The sequence below is a fragment of the Drosophila hydei genome, unplaced genomic scaffold, assembly GCF_003285905.1.
Source record: "Drosophila hydei strain 15085-1641.00,03,60 unplaced genomic scaffold, DhydRS2 tig00000149-arrow-pilon, whole genome shotgun sequence".
Lineage (NCBI taxonomy): Eukaryota > Metazoa > Arthropoda > Insecta > Diptera > Drosophilidae > Drosophila > Drosophila hydei.
Genome location: NW_022045678.1, coordinates 5923679 through 5943145, shown reverse-complemented (window position 1 = coordinate 5943145; position 19467 = coordinate 5923679). Strand labels below are relative to the sequence as shown.

At 36.7% G+C, this 19467-nt stretch overlaps 2 protein-coding genes across 4 annotated transcripts; one reads left to right on the top strand and one right to left on the bottom strand.

Annotated features, from left to right (window-relative positions):
- Positions 1-9321: 9321 nt before the first annotated feature.
- On the top strand, positions 9322-17610 carry LOC111594746 (inositol-trisphosphate 3-kinase homolog). 3 transcript variants are annotated; one of them, XM_023308189.2, is made up of 4 exons: positions 9322-10012; positions 15105-15245; positions 16324-16427; positions 16501-17603. In XM_023308189.2, exons 1-4 carry the CDS (start codon positions 9734-9736, stop codon positions 17318-17320), a joined length of 1344 nt encoding a protein of 447 aa, XP_023163957.2. In that variant the 5' UTR covers positions 9322-9733; the 3' UTR covers positions 17321-17603. The 3 variants fall into 3 exon arrangements, with proteins under 3 accessions (XP_023163957.2, XP_023163959.2, XP_023163960.2); XM_023308192.2 differs by lacking the exon at positions 9322-10012 and adding an exon at positions 14137-14290 and having other exon boundaries at positions 16501-17610; XM_023308191.2 differs by lacking the exon at positions 15105-15245 and having other exon boundaries at positions 16501-17602.
- A 736-nt stretch (positions 17611-18346) lies between these two features.
- On the bottom strand, positions 18347-19452 carry LOC111594718 (replication protein A 32 kDa subunit). Its single transcript, XM_023308146.2, has 4 exons — positions 19343-19452; positions 19220-19281; positions 18587-19161; positions 18347-18531 (listed from the first exon to the last, which is right to left on the bottom strand). Exons 1-4 carry the CDS (start codon positions 19353-19355, stop codon positions 18453-18455), a joined length of 729 nt encoding a protein of 242 aa, XP_023163914.2. The 5' UTR covers positions 19356-19452; the 3' UTR covers positions 18347-18452.
- Between the last annotated feature and the right edge of the window lie 15 nt (positions 19453-19467).

The following is a 19467-nucleotide window of genomic DNA, read 5'->3' as shown; positions in this document are numbered from 1 at the left end:
GACGACCATGTCAGGGATGTCAAGATTCACTATGCAATTAAACTGTTCTTATATGTTTTTAAGATAACATACTTAGAGCAAAATTAAGTGCTATACAAATCCAGTTTATAAAAATGTGTTAGCTAAAATTAAATTAGCATCGCAGTAGCTTCTTTTAATTAAATTTCTGTATACAAAGCTAATATTTCACTTACGATCTAAAACAAATTCTGTCTTGAAATTCAACGCTGAGAATGAAATGTATATTTCAGAATTATTTTTCAATATTAAGATTCCCACATACGTACGGTTTTTATTCAACTAATTATACGACGGAAATATTTTAAATGATATATAATATTTTATTTTATTTTATTTAGATTATATATATAATTTTATTTTTAGTTTTAAGCAAAATAATAAACTGAAAAAATAAATAATAAATATGCATTTATTTATTAATTATTTTTAATATTAAATTCATTTAATTTTTATTGATTTTTTGTATAATTTTTTAAATTTTGGTATTTGTAAATAAAAGATTTAAATGTAATACTTCGTAGTACTACAAAGAATATAGTACCCAATATGCATATGTATATTAGGGAAAAAATTCCCTGATGGTAAATTGTTTATACTAGAAACAATATATATTCCCAGACAAGGTTACGCCACTTCAGATCTGCAGTCTTTGACTCATCATTTTCCTTTCCAACACAATATAATTAAAATGTATGTAAATATTGCGCGAGATGACAATATTTTTGCTGCAATCGTTCAATCAGTTTTCATGACATTAACACATTAATGTTGAATCTCTTTCGTATTTCCTTTTCTATATGTTCCAAAGTTAAAGAAAATTATTGATTTAATATTTTTTAATAAATCCGAATATAAAAGATACGTATAAATATGCAAGTATTTACAAAGCGAGTTACGATGTGCTCGAATACAAAACAAATGTTGGCTGTATTTTCTTTTCAAGTACCCATTCCATTTAGATCCATCAAAATGTTTACACGCACATAAATAATAGCGTTTTGTTTTTCTAAAGATTGTTTTGCTTTTCGCTTTTATATTTATTTTTTACGAGTATTTTTGCACATTTGGCTCGCATGATTTTTTTGCTTTTTGCTTTCTGGCTCTAAAAATTTGAGCATTTGATTTGGGCGTGACCCTAGATTAGCACATCGTCAAAATGTATAGATAGAGGGATATATATAGAGAAATAAATATACATACACTCATATACATGAATACATGTGTATTTGTATATGGTGTTATATTTGTTGAGCTTATCAATGTGGCTCGCGCCATTCACATGTTCCTACGCTATTTTAATGGTAAAAATTCACAAAATATATGAATATAATTCATCTTGACTAAGCAAATATGGCATAAAGAAAAGTGTCAATGACTAGTCAATGCCCTGTAAGGGCACAATTTATATTCGGGTTGATGGATCTTAATTCTTAGGTCTCGTGAATTCGAATTATTTTTTTATAAATTTGAATTTTAGCAGCCAACGTTTTCATTATGTTCATTTTGGCCAAATATCTGTTGTGGTAAACATGTATCTGAAGTGTTGGTCTCTAGCCAGCTTAGTTCCCAGATTCAATCTTAATACTCAGCCATAAGGCATTTTGGTTTTCTGTTACTTTGCACCACTTAACTCTCACTCACCACAAATTTATTTTACAGGGTATAACTAACATGCTGATAGCCTCTGCGTACGAAAAACAAATTTCAATTTTGTCAGCATTAATTGTTACCAGGGGCGAGACGTGCCAGATACCATTTGGAAATGGTTCAAATTAGTTGTTGAACTTATAAATTGAAATTGTCGCAATAATTTATTAAAAATAAAATGAATTTGTACATATATATTATATATATACTTTTATTCTATTATTCTTTGCTGTCAATCATAGGTTCCATCTATTTTACGATCGTTTTGTGACTGACGCAATAGCTCTGGCCTCTTTCGAGATGAAGTTTCACCGAAATACTTAAGTATTTCTTTTAAAATATTTTTAATAAGAATAATAGCAATCAGCCCATATTTAAAATCAAAACTTTCCCATGAAATTTATTGTCAACACTTTTTCAATGAATGAATTCATTAAAAAATATTTGATCAGATTTCAGTACAATGTTCCTGTTCGTCACAGTCTTATGACGCAACAAACATATTTTAAAGATTCCAAGTAAAGCTCTGAAGCTGCCTGGGACTTACGTATTTTACGCTTGAATGCGTATATTACAACCAATCCCGTTTCTAAAATTTGAGTCGAATATAGCATATGGGAAAAGCCCGAAATGCCATTTATAGAATTCGGTGATTAACTTATCTTGGGGCCAAATTAAATCTTTTAACTGAAATTGAATTTGGATAATGTTGCAGCGTCTTTTAAACGAAAATAAAAAAATTGTCTGGTTTAAATACGTGACCATTTATGTATATATTATTTAATGCATAAACATGTAAGGAAACCAACCTTAACAAAATTCAAGCTTCATATGATTAGACAACGCATAAAATTAAGAAAAATATTTGTGAAATAAAAAGCACAAAATATTACCGCTGCAATTATAAACATAAAAAAGTGCAATCAATATAAAATAATTAGGGATTTATAAATTTAAAAATACAAATAAATTAAGTATAGAATTTATAAATTTGAAAACAGAAACAAATCAAATAAGCATAAACAACTAATATAAACAATGAAGAGAGAAACGGTAAAAATGCTACAAATATGAACGTAAATATGAAAACACATATAGAGTATGAAATGAATAGAACATAGTATTTATAGATTATATTTTCTTATTCTTTACCAACATAGTGCAATCTCTGCACAAAATGTATATAGATTACTGACACGATGATCAGGAGTATTGACTTAGCCCTGCCCATATGTTTGCTAGAGACTTTGAATTGAACAAATTAATATTTCCTGATATTGTATAAACAATAAAAATTTCTATTAATTCGATTTCTCATCGTTTTTCCTTCGATCGCTTAATTTCCATTCTTCCGGCTAGGTCTATAAACCAATATTTGCTAAAGGGGAAAGGCAAAGTGTATGGGAATGTAATGAGTACACAGATTTGAACATTTTTGGCTTTTGATTTCCTCCAACATGCCTTTTACTTGAAGACTGCTGGTGAGAAAAGAAGAAACACTTTTAATAACTAAAAAAGAAAATATCAAAGAAATTGTTAAATTTGCCAATTCATTTTAGCGCCAAATAACAATTCAATTTAATTTGGTAAAGCCAAAATTATTTATTATTTATTAAAATGCATTCTAAAACCGATGATAAATATATGTTTATTTATGAAAATTCCGGCATTGCACAGAGTATTTATCCAACATGTTGTATTCCTCTTTATTTGTTAGTATTTTTTCTCTTGCTTTTGAAGTAGTGTACCACAAAAAAGAATTGTTTTTGGCGCCAGTGCTCTACGCACACAGTCACATTTAAAAAATTGTGTCTATACTGCTATTAGAAGCGCTTAACAATGCACACAAACACACACAGCCACCCACACAATCAGCTGGATGCTCGCACAACAAAGCAAACATGTTAATGAGGCAACGTTTCACATATTTTTTTTGCTCTATGCAAAGCTTAATACTATTACGTCAGTAAAGTCATTGAATTATAAATTAATAACGAGCGCCATGTCAAACTTATAACAAACATTTTGTTAAGCTGTGCGTAATACCAACAGCAACAACAGCAACAACAACAGCTCAAATTGTTTTAAGAGCCAGCACGGAAGAGTCGACGAGGCGTCTCTTGCTACCTGAGCAAACTATCAAGTTACCTCTCGGCGAGAATTCAGTGTGAATTGGAATTGGATTTGGAATCGGTATCGGAATCGGTGTCGGGGAGTCGGAGTCCGACTGCGATTGTGATGGCGATTGCAGGCCCGTGAGTTATGATAAGTCGGGAGATTAAAAAAATGTCAAGTGACACGCAAGTGCGTCAATCACAGCCGCAAAATTATAAAAAATATATTAAAAGTAATAAAAAATGTTGAGCGACAAGTAAGAACTGTTATAGCCGGAGTGGCGAAGCTTGAATACACTTAAACAGCTTTACATAGGAATATTGTATTGTTGATATCGAATATAATCCTAACTCAATTGGCTTTCAATAAACACCTCTAAATAATTTCTTCATTGGCTTTGATTGTTTATCACAGCTTTATTAATTATTTAATGGATCATGCTGATCCAGACATAAGTTCGAATTTTCGAAGGCTATTTCCAAATTTGTTTTTGTCAGCTTTTGCAATGTTAATCAATGATTCAATTATGTATAAAACTTTATAAAAAGCAGACTTAAAGCACCAAATCACAACTAAAAAATTGATTAAAGTCTATTCTATATTGAATTTTAATCAATAGTTATTGTAGGTAAATCAGTCGACTTCTCTGTCAGCTCTTTCACAAAGCCACCTCACAAAATGTAACTAATTTGCATGTTTTAGCTTCTCAGCTCTTAATCGATCAATTATTTTTTCTGTTCTTTGATAGCTAACATTCTTTGTCAACTAATTAAAATACCCTCGTCAAGGGTGTTCGACAAAGAAACGTCAATCGTCAGCGCGAAAGTGGGAGCTGGAGCTTGGAACTTGGAGCTTGAAGCTGGGAGCTCTCTTCAATTGCGTCAGCGCTCCGTATCTTTGTCTTTGTGTCTTTGTTTGTCTGATGATGATGATGGTCAGTGAAGCGCACAGAAAGACACTTTAGCTGTCAGAGTTCTGCCCTGGGGCCAGCCTCCAGTTACTTGGCAGATTCCGTTGCTAATGCCGATGCTGCTGCTGTTGATGATGATCATGACAGAGAAATGCCAGTAATCATCGCACGATACCCCACTCTCCCAAGCCAACCAACCCAAGTCTCCAGTGAGGCAAAATTTACGTTTGACGTCAGCAAACTTGAAGCTTGGGCATTTCTCGCGCACTTACACAAGCAAACGTTCGTTCGTGCGTTCGACTCGATGATTATTTGAGAGCGACATTCGAGCAAAAGATCTGGGAGATTTGATAGAGCTTGAATTAATTAATATGCAGCCCCGCAAAATGCATTCGAATTGCATTTACCATTCGGGTCGGTCTGGGGGAGCATTCATGAGTGTTATGAATGAATGTGCTTCGCCTCTTGCCATGACAAATATTCCACACAAATTGGCACTTTGAATACTCATTCAATTAATTGCTTAATCGTTCACTCGAACTCAAGCGGGTATTTCTGTATTTTGTATTGCTCGAAATGTGTTTTAGGATTCGCTTGATTCACAAGTGGCTTCTCGCTTTCAGTTTTTGAGATTAGTCAGAGTTTGTGTGTTTTTATGAATGTCGATCTACATCAGTGAGAAAATAGGCATCTAAAGCGAAGGTTATCCAGTTCCTTTTCATTTAAATACAATACAGACTGCTAACTATCTATCTATTGTGTCTCATTTGCAATGTTTTGTTTTTCGAAAAGTATAGAATTTTCTTTACCCATTTTTCTATATATAATTAAGCAGATTTATTTCGGACACTTGTTACTTTGATTACTGGATTGCACCATTGAAACACAAAATTTAATTTGTTGGAAAAAATTATGCGTCATCTCCTTTTAAATAGATTAGTTGATTAGATGCTAACAACTTGCTTATTTAAATTAGCTTCTATTGAAATTTTAAAATCAGGATTATTCATTTTTCACAGTTGATTGTATTAAAGTTAAACTTACTAATTTAAGCCGAGAATCTGTTAATATTGAACTGCACTTATAGCTATTTGTGACCCTTCATTTCTTTTAGTTCCACCTGCATGCATTTGTAAATCCCTTCCGACTTATCAGATTGACTCAAAATAATAAAATTTTCCTTAAGCTTTATAAAGATTGGTTAAAAACACACTCATATTAAGGCTTTGTTTCGTATATTTAAAAAAATTTATTTTTTAACATTTTCTTTTTGGTTTTTTCTTAATCTACTTCATGTGAGTGTGCTTACTTTGCTTTACAAATTTAATTAAGATGCTACACATATTACAGATTAACTAATTTCCTATAGTACAGCGCACAATGCAGGCTATACATAAATATCTACTTGTATTGCAGTTTCATGTATTCTTAACCCTTTTTTTTTGTGTTTGTTACATTTTCTAAAAGTTTTCTATGACTGAAACAGTCAAACCGCAGTATTATTATTGTTTCCATTTTTAATTATAACCCATTCAGTTGTTTTTCTTTACGATTCCGTATATAATAGTATTTAGTTGCGGTCACGTGCAGCTGTTAAATTTGTGTTGATTGCATTACGCATACGCCACGTTGCAGCGCATATGGAAAGTTCAATGCATTCGCGGCGGGTTCTTCGCGTCTGGGGCCTCATATGAGAAATTTGCATTTGCTATTGGCTACGCATAACAATTGGGGCCTGCTCCTGCTCCACCCTCGCGGCTCTCTAGGAGTGGGACTGGGGCTGGGGCTGACGTATGTGGCTGCCATGTGGAGCATGCAACGATGTCGAAACTCAACTTGGGGTTTGTATGTCACTCGTATGCGGTCTGACGTACATTACGGCCCCCTTCCCCAGTTGTTGACTCCGGATCCGTCTCTCTCTCCGACTCAGGGTTCCATAAATATGCGCATTTTGCACTCTCCCTTGCGGTGGCCATGAACCGATATGGCCTGCACCAAGAAAACAAAAAAGAAAAGAGCTCAAGAAACTGGCGCAGATCTGGGATTGCGTTATTTGCATAATTCCCAAGAAGCTTTACGTATGTCCATTAGCAATGCAGATGGCGTAGTCTCAGATGTGTACCAAGTATTCCCTCTTTAAAAGATCAGTTCAACAATGTGGATAAACAACTTCCAGACAGTTCAATGCCTGATTCTGACCTTAGTTGGCGCCATGTGGACGACTTTTGGGTTTACGAGTTGTAGCTTCGATATATCTTATCTAATTGCGACGCAAAGCCAACTGCGCATCGCAGATAGTGGATAAAGTAAACACCATTATGCAACATCTCAAACTATGTGTTATTATTCCGGGAATCTTTAAGATCAATTCAGTATGCATATCCATGATTTCTATATTAAACAAGATAATTTACATTTATGTAAATATGTATATGTATATATAATTATAATTATAAATAATATCACATAATTGTGTAATAATATAATTATTATATGTTACTGACCTGTCAATTTTAGTGCTGCGAATATTAAATTTGTCCTTTTCTAAGCTTAATTACCTCACTGCCTTTGCTTATTGCAATTCTCTCTGGCGCTTTATCTCTATTAGCAACAAAGTTATTTGCAGTGTCGTTTTTATATACATTTTCTACATACCCATCTATATAGGTATTTCTATATTGCTACACATAGATTTCATCAATATGAACAATGATATATGGTTTATTTCTGTCTTAATGGGCCCCGCCCTTCGCACTTGTTGGGAGAGGCGCGATAGTTTTGGTTGCAGATCCACCCCATGGGAATCATAACAAACGAATGTAGGTTGTGGCCCTTCCCCGCTCTCCCTTCTTTCATTCCTTACAGATATTCTTTTTTTTTTTTTTTTTTTTTTTATTTGAATTTTTTTTATTTCTTTATTTTGTTGCAGCTTATTGTCTTAGACTCTATAGCGCATTTAGCTCTAAACCTTAACTAATGGGAGGGCAGATATGCCAATTATTCTGCACTTGTAGCTACTATCTTAATTAGTTCTAATATTGTCTAGAGGATGCAATCTCTTCAGTCTTCGCCTATTGTTGTTTATAGCCAGGTTGCTTGCGAGATGGTTAGGATGCGCTGCAAGTCTGTCCGCGTATCTTGAACTGTGTCGCCCAATGAGTTCAGCAACTGTGGGAATTGCTAAATCCCTGTGTAAGACTGAGTTTCTTACAAACCAGCTGGCTCCAGTCCATCTGCGTAGTGCTTTATTCTGCAGGGTCTGAATTTTGTTCCTTGTAGTCTTCGCCGAGGAGCCCCATAGAGAGATACCATATACGAAGGTTGGGACAACTATTGCCTTGTAGATGGCGGCCTTGCTGCTGTAAGACAACTTGCTTGAAGCTCTCAGCATCCAGTCGAGGGTTTTTAGCTTGCTTTTGCATTTTGAGGTTACTTGACTTATGTGCGCTTTAAAAGTCAGCCTTCTGTCAAGAGTGATACCAAGGTACTTTACTTTTGAGGCTTTGGGAATAGTGGGCCCCAATGCAACGCTTGGGCAATCTCCTCTTCTAGTGGCGAAGGTAGTATGTACAGACTTTTGTGCATTAATGGTGATACACCACCGTTTTGCCCAGCGTCCGAAAGAGTCCAGATATTTTTGTAGTGAGTCTGAAGCTTCTTGCGCAGATACGTGACGTGATAAGATGGCGGTGTCATCTGCATAGGTCGCTATGAGTACTGCATCTGTACTTCCTATATTTGGCTCGGGAGTTGGCATATCTCCTGTGAATAAAGTATAAAGTGTTGGGCCTAGAACACTACCCTGTGGTACTCCAGCCATAATTGGTCTAGTCAAGGATACTGTTTGCCCCCTTGACACTTGGAAGGTTCTTCCAATAAGGTATGAGGATAGCAACGCGAAAAATGGGGCTGGAAGGGTGGTCCTCACTTTCTGCAGCAGTCCCAGGTGCCAAACTCGATCAAACGCCTGTTTGATGTCTAAAAAGACGGCAGAGCAGTACATCTTTTCTTCAAAGGCTCCAAGGATATGGTGCACAACTCTGTGAACCTGTTCCGGTGTTCCATGCTGTCTCCTGAAGCCAAACTGATGGTTTGGAATGGCCTCCTGGCGTCCCAGATGTGTCAGTACTCGTTCCAGAAATATTCTTTCGAATATTTTGGAGAGTACTGGCAACAGGCTAATTGGTCTGTACGACTCAATTTCTCCCACGGGTTTGCCAGGCTTAGGAATCATCACAATCACGGCGCGCTTCCAGCAGGCTGGAAAGTGCCGGATGCGGAGCATGGCGTTGTACACCATAGTTATGTAGTCTATGGTGGAGTCAGGCAGTGCTCTAAGGACAGATATTCTGCTATCTCAACAGCGATCCTCGCTATTCTCTTCTTCTGGAAATTTCTCTTAAAAACCGCTTTTGTCTACACTCGTGAAATCCAGCCGCTCTTTGCAGTCAGAGCATACGGTTTTTGCTGCGACCGCTTGCTCTACATCATTGCTGTGCTCTGAGCGAAGCGTAGCGAGTCGCGACTTGCGATGTTCGCCTTTATTTGCGTTCGTCTTTAGCAGCGCTGCCGACGTCACTGCCGATGAGCGAACGCTGAGCTTTTGTACAAAACTGACCGCAGAGTGGGTAAACCAGTTAGTCGCCCCACAGAGTAGAACGCGTGAACAGCTGGACTGCGTTTCGTGTGCGCTGAATATCAATTAAAATTCAAACGGCTTTTGTGTTCACAAAATACTTCGCATAACGGGCACAAGAGTAAACACACAAAATAAAATAAAATTTAACAAATTCGAAGCAAAAGCCGGACCCAAAGCCGAAGCCGAAGCCTAAGTGAAGTGCAGTGTGAGAAGAGTAGAAGATAAAACGCAAATGCAGTGTACTAAAGTAAAAGAGAACACTAAGAGATATATGCAAAGATAAAAATATCAGCTAAATAAAATATGCAAATCTGTTGAGCATAGCGCATAATACAGTTATTGAACACGGGAGAGACAGAGCTCACAAGTTTTGTGCAACGGATAACTAGAACTAAAACCAAATGACTATGACTTCCACCGTGCTGCAGCGTCCAACAACAACACCAACGGTGGAAAAACAAGCTACAAAAGCAACACCAACAACAACAAGAAGAAATCGCTCTACGATGGCCTGGTCCCATGAGAAATTACGTTTCTCATGCATCGACAACATTGGCCTGAAGCAGCTATGGAAACTGATTGCATTGGATACGGCAACGCCGCCAGCCGAAAAGTCTGGCAATGTAGAGCACCACCAGCCAAAAACAACCAGCAACAGCAACAATCACACCAACACTGAGGTAAATAACCAAAAAGAAAGCTAACAAGGGAGCAAAACAAAAACAAAACCAAGAAACCAAAAAATAACAGTTAAATATTAAGAGAGCTTATGACGTCAATTGAGCAGGGGCAATACACGGATGTAGAAAGCAACGCAAGCAGAGAAAGTGACCCAAAGACTCAACAGCAAGCCACCCACCGCTCTCGCACTTGACACATGACTATGTCCATTCATTCCGTACAATATTCCCCATTATCTTGAGCACTTGTTGAAACAACTGTTCGGATTTCCTTCCAGCAGTTATGCGGCGTACAAACACTGAAATTCCAGTAACCCACGTAACGTCCATTTGCATTTGCTAAAAAAAAAGCAAAAAAAACTAACTGCTAATTAAGACAAGCTAAATCCAATGTTTCAGTGTGGTACAGTAAACGCTCGACAGTTAGAATAGAAGGAATATTTATAAGAATTATTATGAATGCAAATATTTGAATTCCTGTCAAATCTTATAAGATTTAAATGAAAATTATTATAAAGGGTGGAATTGTATTTAGCGCTCGTTCACTGTACTCTTGTTATACCACTATGGACTCCTCTTATATAGTCACATGCCTCTTGGCGACAACAAATCAATTCATTTTATTGAAAACAATTGAAAGCCTTTTATTCAACGCTGTTTCGCTCAGCTCTTTACTCTTTCTATATCTGTCTATCTCCCTCTGTTTCTCAAGAGATATATATATATATTCAAGTTTTTTTAAACATCTTTCAAAAAATTTGATTTTTAATTTTTGAAATGCTCGAAATATTTCGCTCAGTGTACATTGCGCACTTGAATCGTTTTGAATATAAGATTTAACTGTCAAGTGCAGCAGCCCACGCTGTCAGCAGCTGCTAAATTATTATCAGCCCCAGACCAAATGTTATTATTAAAATTTTTTATATACATAATTTTTTGGCTTGGATCAAGGCTTTTGATAAGTGTTTTTTTCTTTTTTGAAAAATTGCGAACTTGTCTAGTACGAAGGCTGTCTGTCCGGCCTCATGAATATAGAGTAAAGTTCAGGGTGAATCTGTGTACTCTTTTCGATGGCTTAGCAAAGGGATTACCCCCTTCCTTCCTTCTATGACGTCTTCCTTAGTCACATCTTGGCTTGGTTTTTTTTTTGGAGTTTGTGACTCATTGACAAATTATTTAAGTTTAACACGAAAGGAAATTAATCATAGCGATTCCTAGTATAAGTTTATTTTTACTAGGAAATGATGTCTATTAACTTAAGTTACCGAAGCTGCTCTTCAGCGAAACGGATTGATTTTTTACTATACATGAGCTAATTGTTAAAAGCTAACAGCTATTTTATGATATACTTATGTGATATATTATACATGTGCTGAGAGAGGCTTAATATACAGGTCTGAAATCGCATTCGGGGCCCTGCGCTCCTCTTCTGGCGGCTCGTTTCACAAAACTTAACTACAATGCGTTATGTTTTATAATCCATAACTGGTTTCATATACATATACATATATATATAAATATATATGTATATATATATAGATATATATATTTTTATCCCTACCTCTCTCCTCGTATACCCCCTCTGGAGCTCGCAATGCATTGACGTCAATGCAAATCAATCGACTTGTGAATTCAGCCTGGCTTTTTCCCATCCTCCCCTCTCCTTTGCTCTATGCAGACACTGCGTCTTTGAGGGCTACGACATCCCAGTTTATTGAATGTCAGGGCTGTGTTCCACTAACAAACCAAAAAGGAGGCTACATTCGAGTCACCTACACCTAAAGGCCGCCAAATCCGGATGCCGAAAGGAAAACTAGTTTTCAGTTGAAAATTGGAACCTGTTGCCACTGCCACACGAGTTACGTGCAGAGCGCACGTCTCCACAGGTTAAAATGCTGAGCATATGAAGAAAATGAAATGAAAACAAAAATTAAACTGGAGCTTTATTGTTATTAAATTAACGACTGGCAGATACGCAGTATACAGTTATGTCACCTACTATAATCGCACTTCGATATATGTTTTCTAATTGGTTAACTTAAAGAGGAATGCTAATAAAACTGTTTTTATTTAAATATGCTTCACAGATGTATCTATAGATATAAAATAGTGACTAGCTTTTATAATACGATAGAGCTATTTAAGAGAAAATTATGGCTTGGTATACAGGTTTTATATATGTTTATGTATTTTTTAAATATGCATCGAAGGCTTCATCATATATTTAAATTGAATGCCTGTGTTCATATCACTCTTAGCTTTCAGGCTACCCACTTTCAATTCTCTACAGGGCATATAAACAACTAAAAGTTTAAGCTTGAAGTTTCAATTTGACAAATTCGGGCAACTTGAATTTGTTTAATTTACAGCTCTACGCGCTTTGACGTCACGCGCATAAATTTGATCTTCGAGACGTTTTGTTTTATTTTTTGTTTTAAGTTTTTTGTTTGTTTTTTATTTTTTTATTTTTGTTTTTGTTCGTCTGTTCTTGAGTTAACACGTTCGAAAAACGATAATATTAAGTAGTCATAAATAAACACTAGTAAAACGGCGGCTTAGTTAAACACCGTCTAAAAATAAATTAAAAAAAAAAAACGGCCGCGTTTTAAAACGCGCTCAAGTCGCGCACGAGTCGCGCTGCACTCGAGCGCAACGGAAAAAAGAGATTGGGAGAATAACATTGAAAATGCTGTAACTTTTGGTTACAATTGTTTTTCGCTTTTATTACATTGCGAATTATTACGCATTTGTGTGCGAATGTCAGATCTAATTATCTCTGCGGTCGTCTTTTCTATTCATATTATAAACAAATTTCTATTCAGCAACCACAAAAGAAAACAAACGATGTAGCTGGGTGAACACTAGCTAAGCCCTTTTTAAGGTTTGTACTAATCTTAGCTCTGAGCTGAATTTGAACCAACATACCATTAGAGGCTACGTGCAAAATTGCACTAACTTTAGCGTAGACCCCTACTAATGCATGAGCTAAATGTAGTTGCACCCGTTCCAGTTGTCAATGAAAAATGTTAGAATAATAATAGTAAAATAAAATAAAAATAGAACGAAGCAGCAGCTGTGTGACGTCCGTGTATACGTTGCTATAATTAAATGTTGTCAACTATTACGATGTCTCACTCTAATTGACTCATGCCAACTCTTTCTGTTGCATGCGGCTCGTTTGTAATATTCATAAAGGTCAGCTCTGAAATGGAATTGCTAGCACACGACTCGAATTGTTGTTACCTCGAATATTGGTTAATCGCATACGACACGCTGCGAAAATATGCCTAACAATGGGCCACGTTGTGCATAGATTGATTAGCGTTTTATTACTTCATTCTTGATTATCCGTGGCTTCGTTTCAGGGGCTGCCAAATGTGTGTTATGCATCTTAAGCTGGCTGAAACGGGACAATTCTCAATTTGATAGATAAGTGTTGCCTGATAAAAAGATAAAAAGATGTTATTTGCTATTTGATATGCATTCCAGTCAACTTTAAAAGTATCAGCCTAACAGCCCCAGCTAACACAGTCTAACAGCCACAGCTAACATAACAGTTGAAACACAACAGCTGCAGCCAACTTAACAAGTTCAACTGTTGTTTGCGCAGAAAGCTCGTGCATTAAATCTATTTGATTTGAATATCAACTAAATTCAATTAAAAAAATAAACATGTTATTTTTTAAAATGGAAATCTCATTTAAATGTTTACCATATTTTTACAAATAACTCTTATCAATATTTTTGCACCACTGTACACATAGAAACCAAGCTATCTAAGCCTCGACCATATGCATTATCTTTATAGCAATGTATGTATATGTATATAGATAATTCCACTTATATCTATATGTCAGGCAATGTGCCACAAATGCAAATTTGTTAACCTTTCATAAAAATAATATATATAATATAATAGTTATATATTTGTATATACGTATCTACAAAGGCACAACTCATGTCAAGTCATTGCCACAAAGCTTGCTTGACTTATGAATTAAAAGAAAATACAGTAAAGACGCATTGCTATCGCAACTGATAAGCGATAAGAGTTGAAACTGACAACAGATAAGATTTACCCTCGCCTAAAGCCCAGCAGCGGGCTATATAAAGATGCTGTGGATAAACAATTAGCTGCACAGTTAGTTGAAATTAATTAAAGTATTTCGAGCTCGGATTCGTAATTTGTTATAGCCAAACAGCTTTTAAGCATATAACTCAATTTATGGATACGAAACAGCAACAGCAGCAGTAACAGCAATGACAACGACAACAAAAGTAAGAACAACAGCCGGTTGGATAAACACATTCAACTTTGCATACTAAGTACCTCATTAGGGGGCACGTTGGAGAGCCACACACATCGATCAAATGGCATGAGCATTGAAATGGCCCCCAGTCCAGGCCGAAAGATCCATAAAATAAAAACGAGCCGTTTATAAGCCATATACGAAGCGAAGGCAGCGTAAACAAAATAGAATTTTTTGCACTTTGCTGTTGCATTTTGATTGTATAATTAATAAGGGGCTGGCTTTTTGTTTTTTAATTTTTAAGATGCTAATGTTAGTGAGTCACAGGCTTCGCGTTAAGGGGTATCTTAAAGGCTAGCCAAGTAACGTCGGCTGCAACTAAAAGCATTGAATATACAAATCTTTACAGGGTATTTGATTTCGCATCGACTGAAAGCAAGTCCAAGCGTTAAGTTCCCTATGAAGCTAATTTACAGGGTATTCGTCTAAGTCTACTCTTAGATATGTGTAACATTTCAACTAATTATGATAATAAATAAAAAGTTATCTGAGGAATATAAATTTATGCAGACTCTTCAAATCGTTTCTATTGGTATATTAGAAATTCAAGTGAATACTTTAAACTAGTATTTCGAATCTGATAATTGGTTACAGGAATACAAATCGGAGCATATTCTCCCAGTTTGCTGGGTATCCGCTCGCACGGCCAGCTCCATTTAAACGCCCTTGTTTTTTGTTTTGCTTTCATTTGTTTGTTTGCCCCGCGTGTTGGGGTTCACGCAGTGCACTGACGTCAAAATATATATAGTCGCTATATGTATATATATGTTTCTATTCTACAGCGCCTAGCGATACCCTACGATAACTGCGACAACTTGGCCGACTATTTGAGCCTGCAAAGAGGAGTCGCTCAGGCCCGATTCGTGGAGCCATCGACGCCCACGACACAGCAGCACATGTCGCTGCTCAAGTTCTTGGCCATTGTAAGTACCAGTTCGTTAGGTAGGGGACTAAGGTTGGGGTATATCTGGTATCATGAACGTTTATGATAATCACCGATGATAAAAGCAAATGCCTCAAAATGCTTCCTGCTTGGAACCTCAGACAATACGCGAACAATTGTTGCCAGCTTCTTTCTGCATTAATTTCTCATTACAAAAATATAAACAAAAAGTATATAAGCCGGATATAGTATAATAAAATTTGTTTTGTTTGAATGTTTATAATCAGCATCGCTTGATATATAGATAAAATGATTAAAACCAGTTTTACCAAAAACAAAAAAGCCAAAAAAAGCAAAAGCTCATCTTCAATTTCTTCTTTGGCTCTGTCGCTGTAGCGAGATATCACGACAAGTGTGAAATTCTTTTTTCTTGCCATTTTTCAATTTATTTCCTTTCCCGTTATCAGTAGGTTTTTGCACCCTTGTACCACAATTGGGCATATGAACTCCAAAACTCTGTTTGGAATTCGTTGAAATTGTTTTCAATAAATTGTTTAGTTCAATTGTGGCATGTGACTGGGATTGAATGGAATATCCGTCAATTATTATTATTATATAACGAATACTGCGATGAATATTGATCGCTCTCTGATGTTAATTAAATCTTTAGCACTGCATTTAATTGGGGCTTCTGTTGGGGATAAGCTAGGCTTAATTTTGCTGCAGTTCCGCATTCCGTTATAGCTTCAGCTTTGTGTACATCTTTACTGTCTATGAGTTTGTTTGTGTCCTTGACAATGTCATGATTTTATTTTCGAATTTTTATCGTTATACTCTCTACTTTGATTTCTACTTGGTTAACATCAAATTGCTTTATTTCGATCGCTTGCTTCCTCTATAACTCAATTGTTCTTATCCAATTATTTTTCTTTATAAGACTAAATCTCTTCATTTCATATAACGACTAATCTATTTCGCCTTCTATGCCTTTTTATCTGTCTCTCTCACTCTAATCCTATTTCTGAGACAGTTTTCAATGTATTATAGAGATCTATTTAAGGGGACTTCCCATATACTATTGAAATACCAATTCTCACTCTCCATTTTATTCTTTTTAGAACGCTTTGGAGCTGAGCGCACCTGCCACGCCCTTGCTGCTGGAACATCAACATACGCAATACAAGCCACACGGCTGGATGCAGCTCTCCGGACATCCCGAAAGGTAAGCACTACAATAACAATCCTCTAAAAGTAAAGCATAAACCAAACTCTTTCTCCCTTTCATCCCCATTTAGCATCGTGCCTACCTCGACGGGCATTGTGCGCAAACGGATCGCTGGGATTGAGGACAGCGAAGTATTGGCCTATCAGCAGATCTCGCAGGAGCCGAAGACGTTGCAGATAGTGCCCGCGTATTTTGGATTGCGGGAACTGCAAACGCAGCATTATATCGAACTGCAGGATCTGTTGGCAGGCTTCAAAGATCCGTGTGTGATGGATATTAAGCTTGGAACTCGCACCTTTCTCGAATCGGAGGTCAGCAACCAGACCTTGCGTCCGGATTTGTATCAGAAAATGATAGCTGTTGACGCAAGTGCACCGACGCCCGCGGAGCACGAGGCACAGGCGGTTACGAAGCTGCGCTACATGCTCTTCCGCGAGTCGTTGTCGTCGTCGCACAGCAAAGGCTTTCGCATTGAGGCGTTGCGACTACGTGGACGTGCACCTCTGAAGGATCTCAAGACGTGCCGCAGCAGCGAGCAAATCTCACAGACTATCGAACAGTTTCTTGCCGCACGCAGATCCGTGCAAAAGGAACTTCTGAAGCGATTGAAGCACATGCGCCTGGTCATCGAACAGTCGGCGTTCTTCAATCGCCATGAAATAATTGGCTCAAGTTTGTTTATTGTGTATGATGATCACCGCATGGGCGCTTGGCTGATAGATTTTGCCAAGTCCAGACAGCTGCCGCCACACCTGTGCGTCAATCATCGCAGTCCCTGGCAGCCAGGCAATCGAGAGGAGGGTCTGCTCCATGGCATGGATGAGCTGATCCATGCCTTCGAGGAGGTCTATGCGCGCAGCGGTAGCCACCGCAGCTGCTTGAAAATCTGAGTAACGAGTTCCCAGTGTCAACATGTACCACATGTTACGCATTTGCCCCAGCCACGCCCACCTACAGGCACATAAGACTGATTTGCATGTCTCCCAGAAAGTGGAAGAGGAGGAAACAGAGAGCATTTTGACTATTTTCCATATTGGAAGCAAACGATAAGCGCCAGATCTATACATCACATATGTAGATATAAATATATATATATCTATATATTGATATAAATATATATATATATAAAATATAGTATGTATATAGAAAGAACGATTAGTATTGAGCACCAAGCAGCATTTTGTTTGATTGAAAACAGGTTTAACTTGATTAAGTATTTAAGTTTAAGAGAAAGAGAAAGAGCGTTCAAGAAAAAATGTAACCACTGTAATAAAAAGAAAATCTCAAGAGAAAATAAGATACAAAATCAAACGGAAAATTTTAAATTTTTTTACAATATATATATATATATTGTATATGGGATGGGTTATTCGCTTTATAAAGCAGTCAAAAATTACTTCGGCTTTTGAACATTATTTTCATTCATTTCAGTTGGAAGAGAAAGAAACCCAATTTATCACGAAATAACTGATAAAAATCCGGGTTAAGGATTTAAGGATTTAGTTAACTAACTATTCTTTTATAAAACTGACTGATACAAAGATCAAATAGAGAATTTAGCTCTGTTTACAACTAGCTTCGTTAACTAACACAAAATATGCTGTTTTTCGGTCAATTCACTCAACTAAGAGAAATATGGGATATTGTTAGATATATTCTAATCAGGCAACATTTGCTTTCAATAGGCTTTTTAAAATTGTAACATATTACGGAACTAAAATGTACTTCCTCAAAGATTGAAACGTGTTTCGATTCGTAAACTGTTCTGAAGAGCGCACCTCCTAAGTGTGAAAATGAAATTTGAAATGAATTTAAACAGAATTGCAACAATATATCAAATATTAAGCTTCTAGAGGGTATATAATATAATACAGAGTTAGATTACTGATACTTTACAAATTTGAAAAAAGAAGTCAAGGGTTAAATGCTTTAAATCAACATTTTAACGCAATTTTCGACTCGTATTCGATTGTTTTACAAATGTATATATAGTTTATGGAATATTATGATTAATCTTGATTACTACATTGTGCATATAAAGTGATCCGGATCGATGCTGGAGTAAATATGTCCCTCGGAGATCATGAAGTCCAAAATATTGCTAACGGAAAAAATTAAAGTATTAATAGATAATAAAGGGTTCCTCCGACACTCACTTCAATTCAGTTTGACTTATTTGCGAGAACTTGGCTTTGAGTTCACGTCTATTTATGCCTTCCTCGGAGCAGTTGCTCTTGATCGCCTGGAAGACAGCCAGCTGCTTGCTATCCAGACCAGCAACAATTGCATTACTCTGACTAGCTGACACATTGCTCATGAGCGTATTGCTTGGAGCATGTGACGAATTGCCTTTCACGTGATACTCCTCGGCCTTATAACGTGAGTGCAAAGCCTCCAGTACGTGGGTGCACACTTCATTGGGATCCAGCACGTTGATCAGCTTAAAGACCATCAAAACCTTTTGGCCTGCCTGCGGGCGTACCGAGCCATAGATTTTGACGTAGTTATTGATCATGACATCGGGCGCTTTGACCGCATCGCCTTCTTCCAGCCAGTAGTGTGCATCGATGCGTCCACTGTGATCCTCCAAAGAATAGGTAATCTTTGTCGACGATGTTTCGATGTTCCTCACTATTCCCACGACACACACCAAAGCGTAGGTTACATCGAACATCTTAAAATTGCCTTCGGGTGAATCAAGTATTTGCTTCACCAGCAGTGAAATAATGCCCTGCATAGCACATTATTAAATATGTGTATATTTAATTATAATAAAACATTCAATTTACCTCGCCGGAAGATTCCTTTGTGGCGCCTGCCGTGGCCGTTTGTGTGGCATTGAAATCACCAACTAAATGAACACAGCAAATTAATAACAGTATATATTGCAATTACTAAAAGCAGAAACTTACAAGAATCGTTCATGTTGTTTAAATGCGTATAATAATACTTTGTACAAGAAAACACCAAAGCTATGCAATCATCAAAACGCGCGAAATGGTAATGATAGGCTCACACACGTCAGTAATGGTTGGAC

What these genes read in the sequence shown, in the direction of transcription:
- LOC111594746 (XM_023308189.2), top strand. Translation starts at nt 9,734, where the DNA reads ATGACTATGACTTCCACCGTGCTGCAGCGTCCAACAACAACACCAACG. An exon ending in ACAATCACACCAACACTGAG is followed by an intron (nt 10,013 to 15,104) that starts GTAAATAACCAA and finishes TCTATTCTACAG; the next exon opens with CGCCTAGCGATACCCTACGA. An exon ending in TGCTCAAGTTCTTGGCCATT is followed by an intron (nt 15,246 to 16,323) that starts GTAAGTACCAGT and finishes TATTCTTTTTAG; the next exon opens with AACGCTTTGGAGCTGAGCGC.
- LOC111594718 (XM_023308146.2), bottom strand. An exon ending in CAAAGGAATCTTCCGGCGAG is followed by an intron (nt 19,162 to 19,219) that starts GTAAATTGAATG and finishes TGTGCTATGCAG; the next exon opens with GGCATTATTTCACTGCTGGT. An exon ending in ATAAGTCAAACTGAATTGAA is followed by an intron (nt 18,532 to 18,586) that starts GTGAGTGTCGGA and finishes TTTTTCCGTTAG; the next exon opens with CAATATTTTGGACTTCATGA.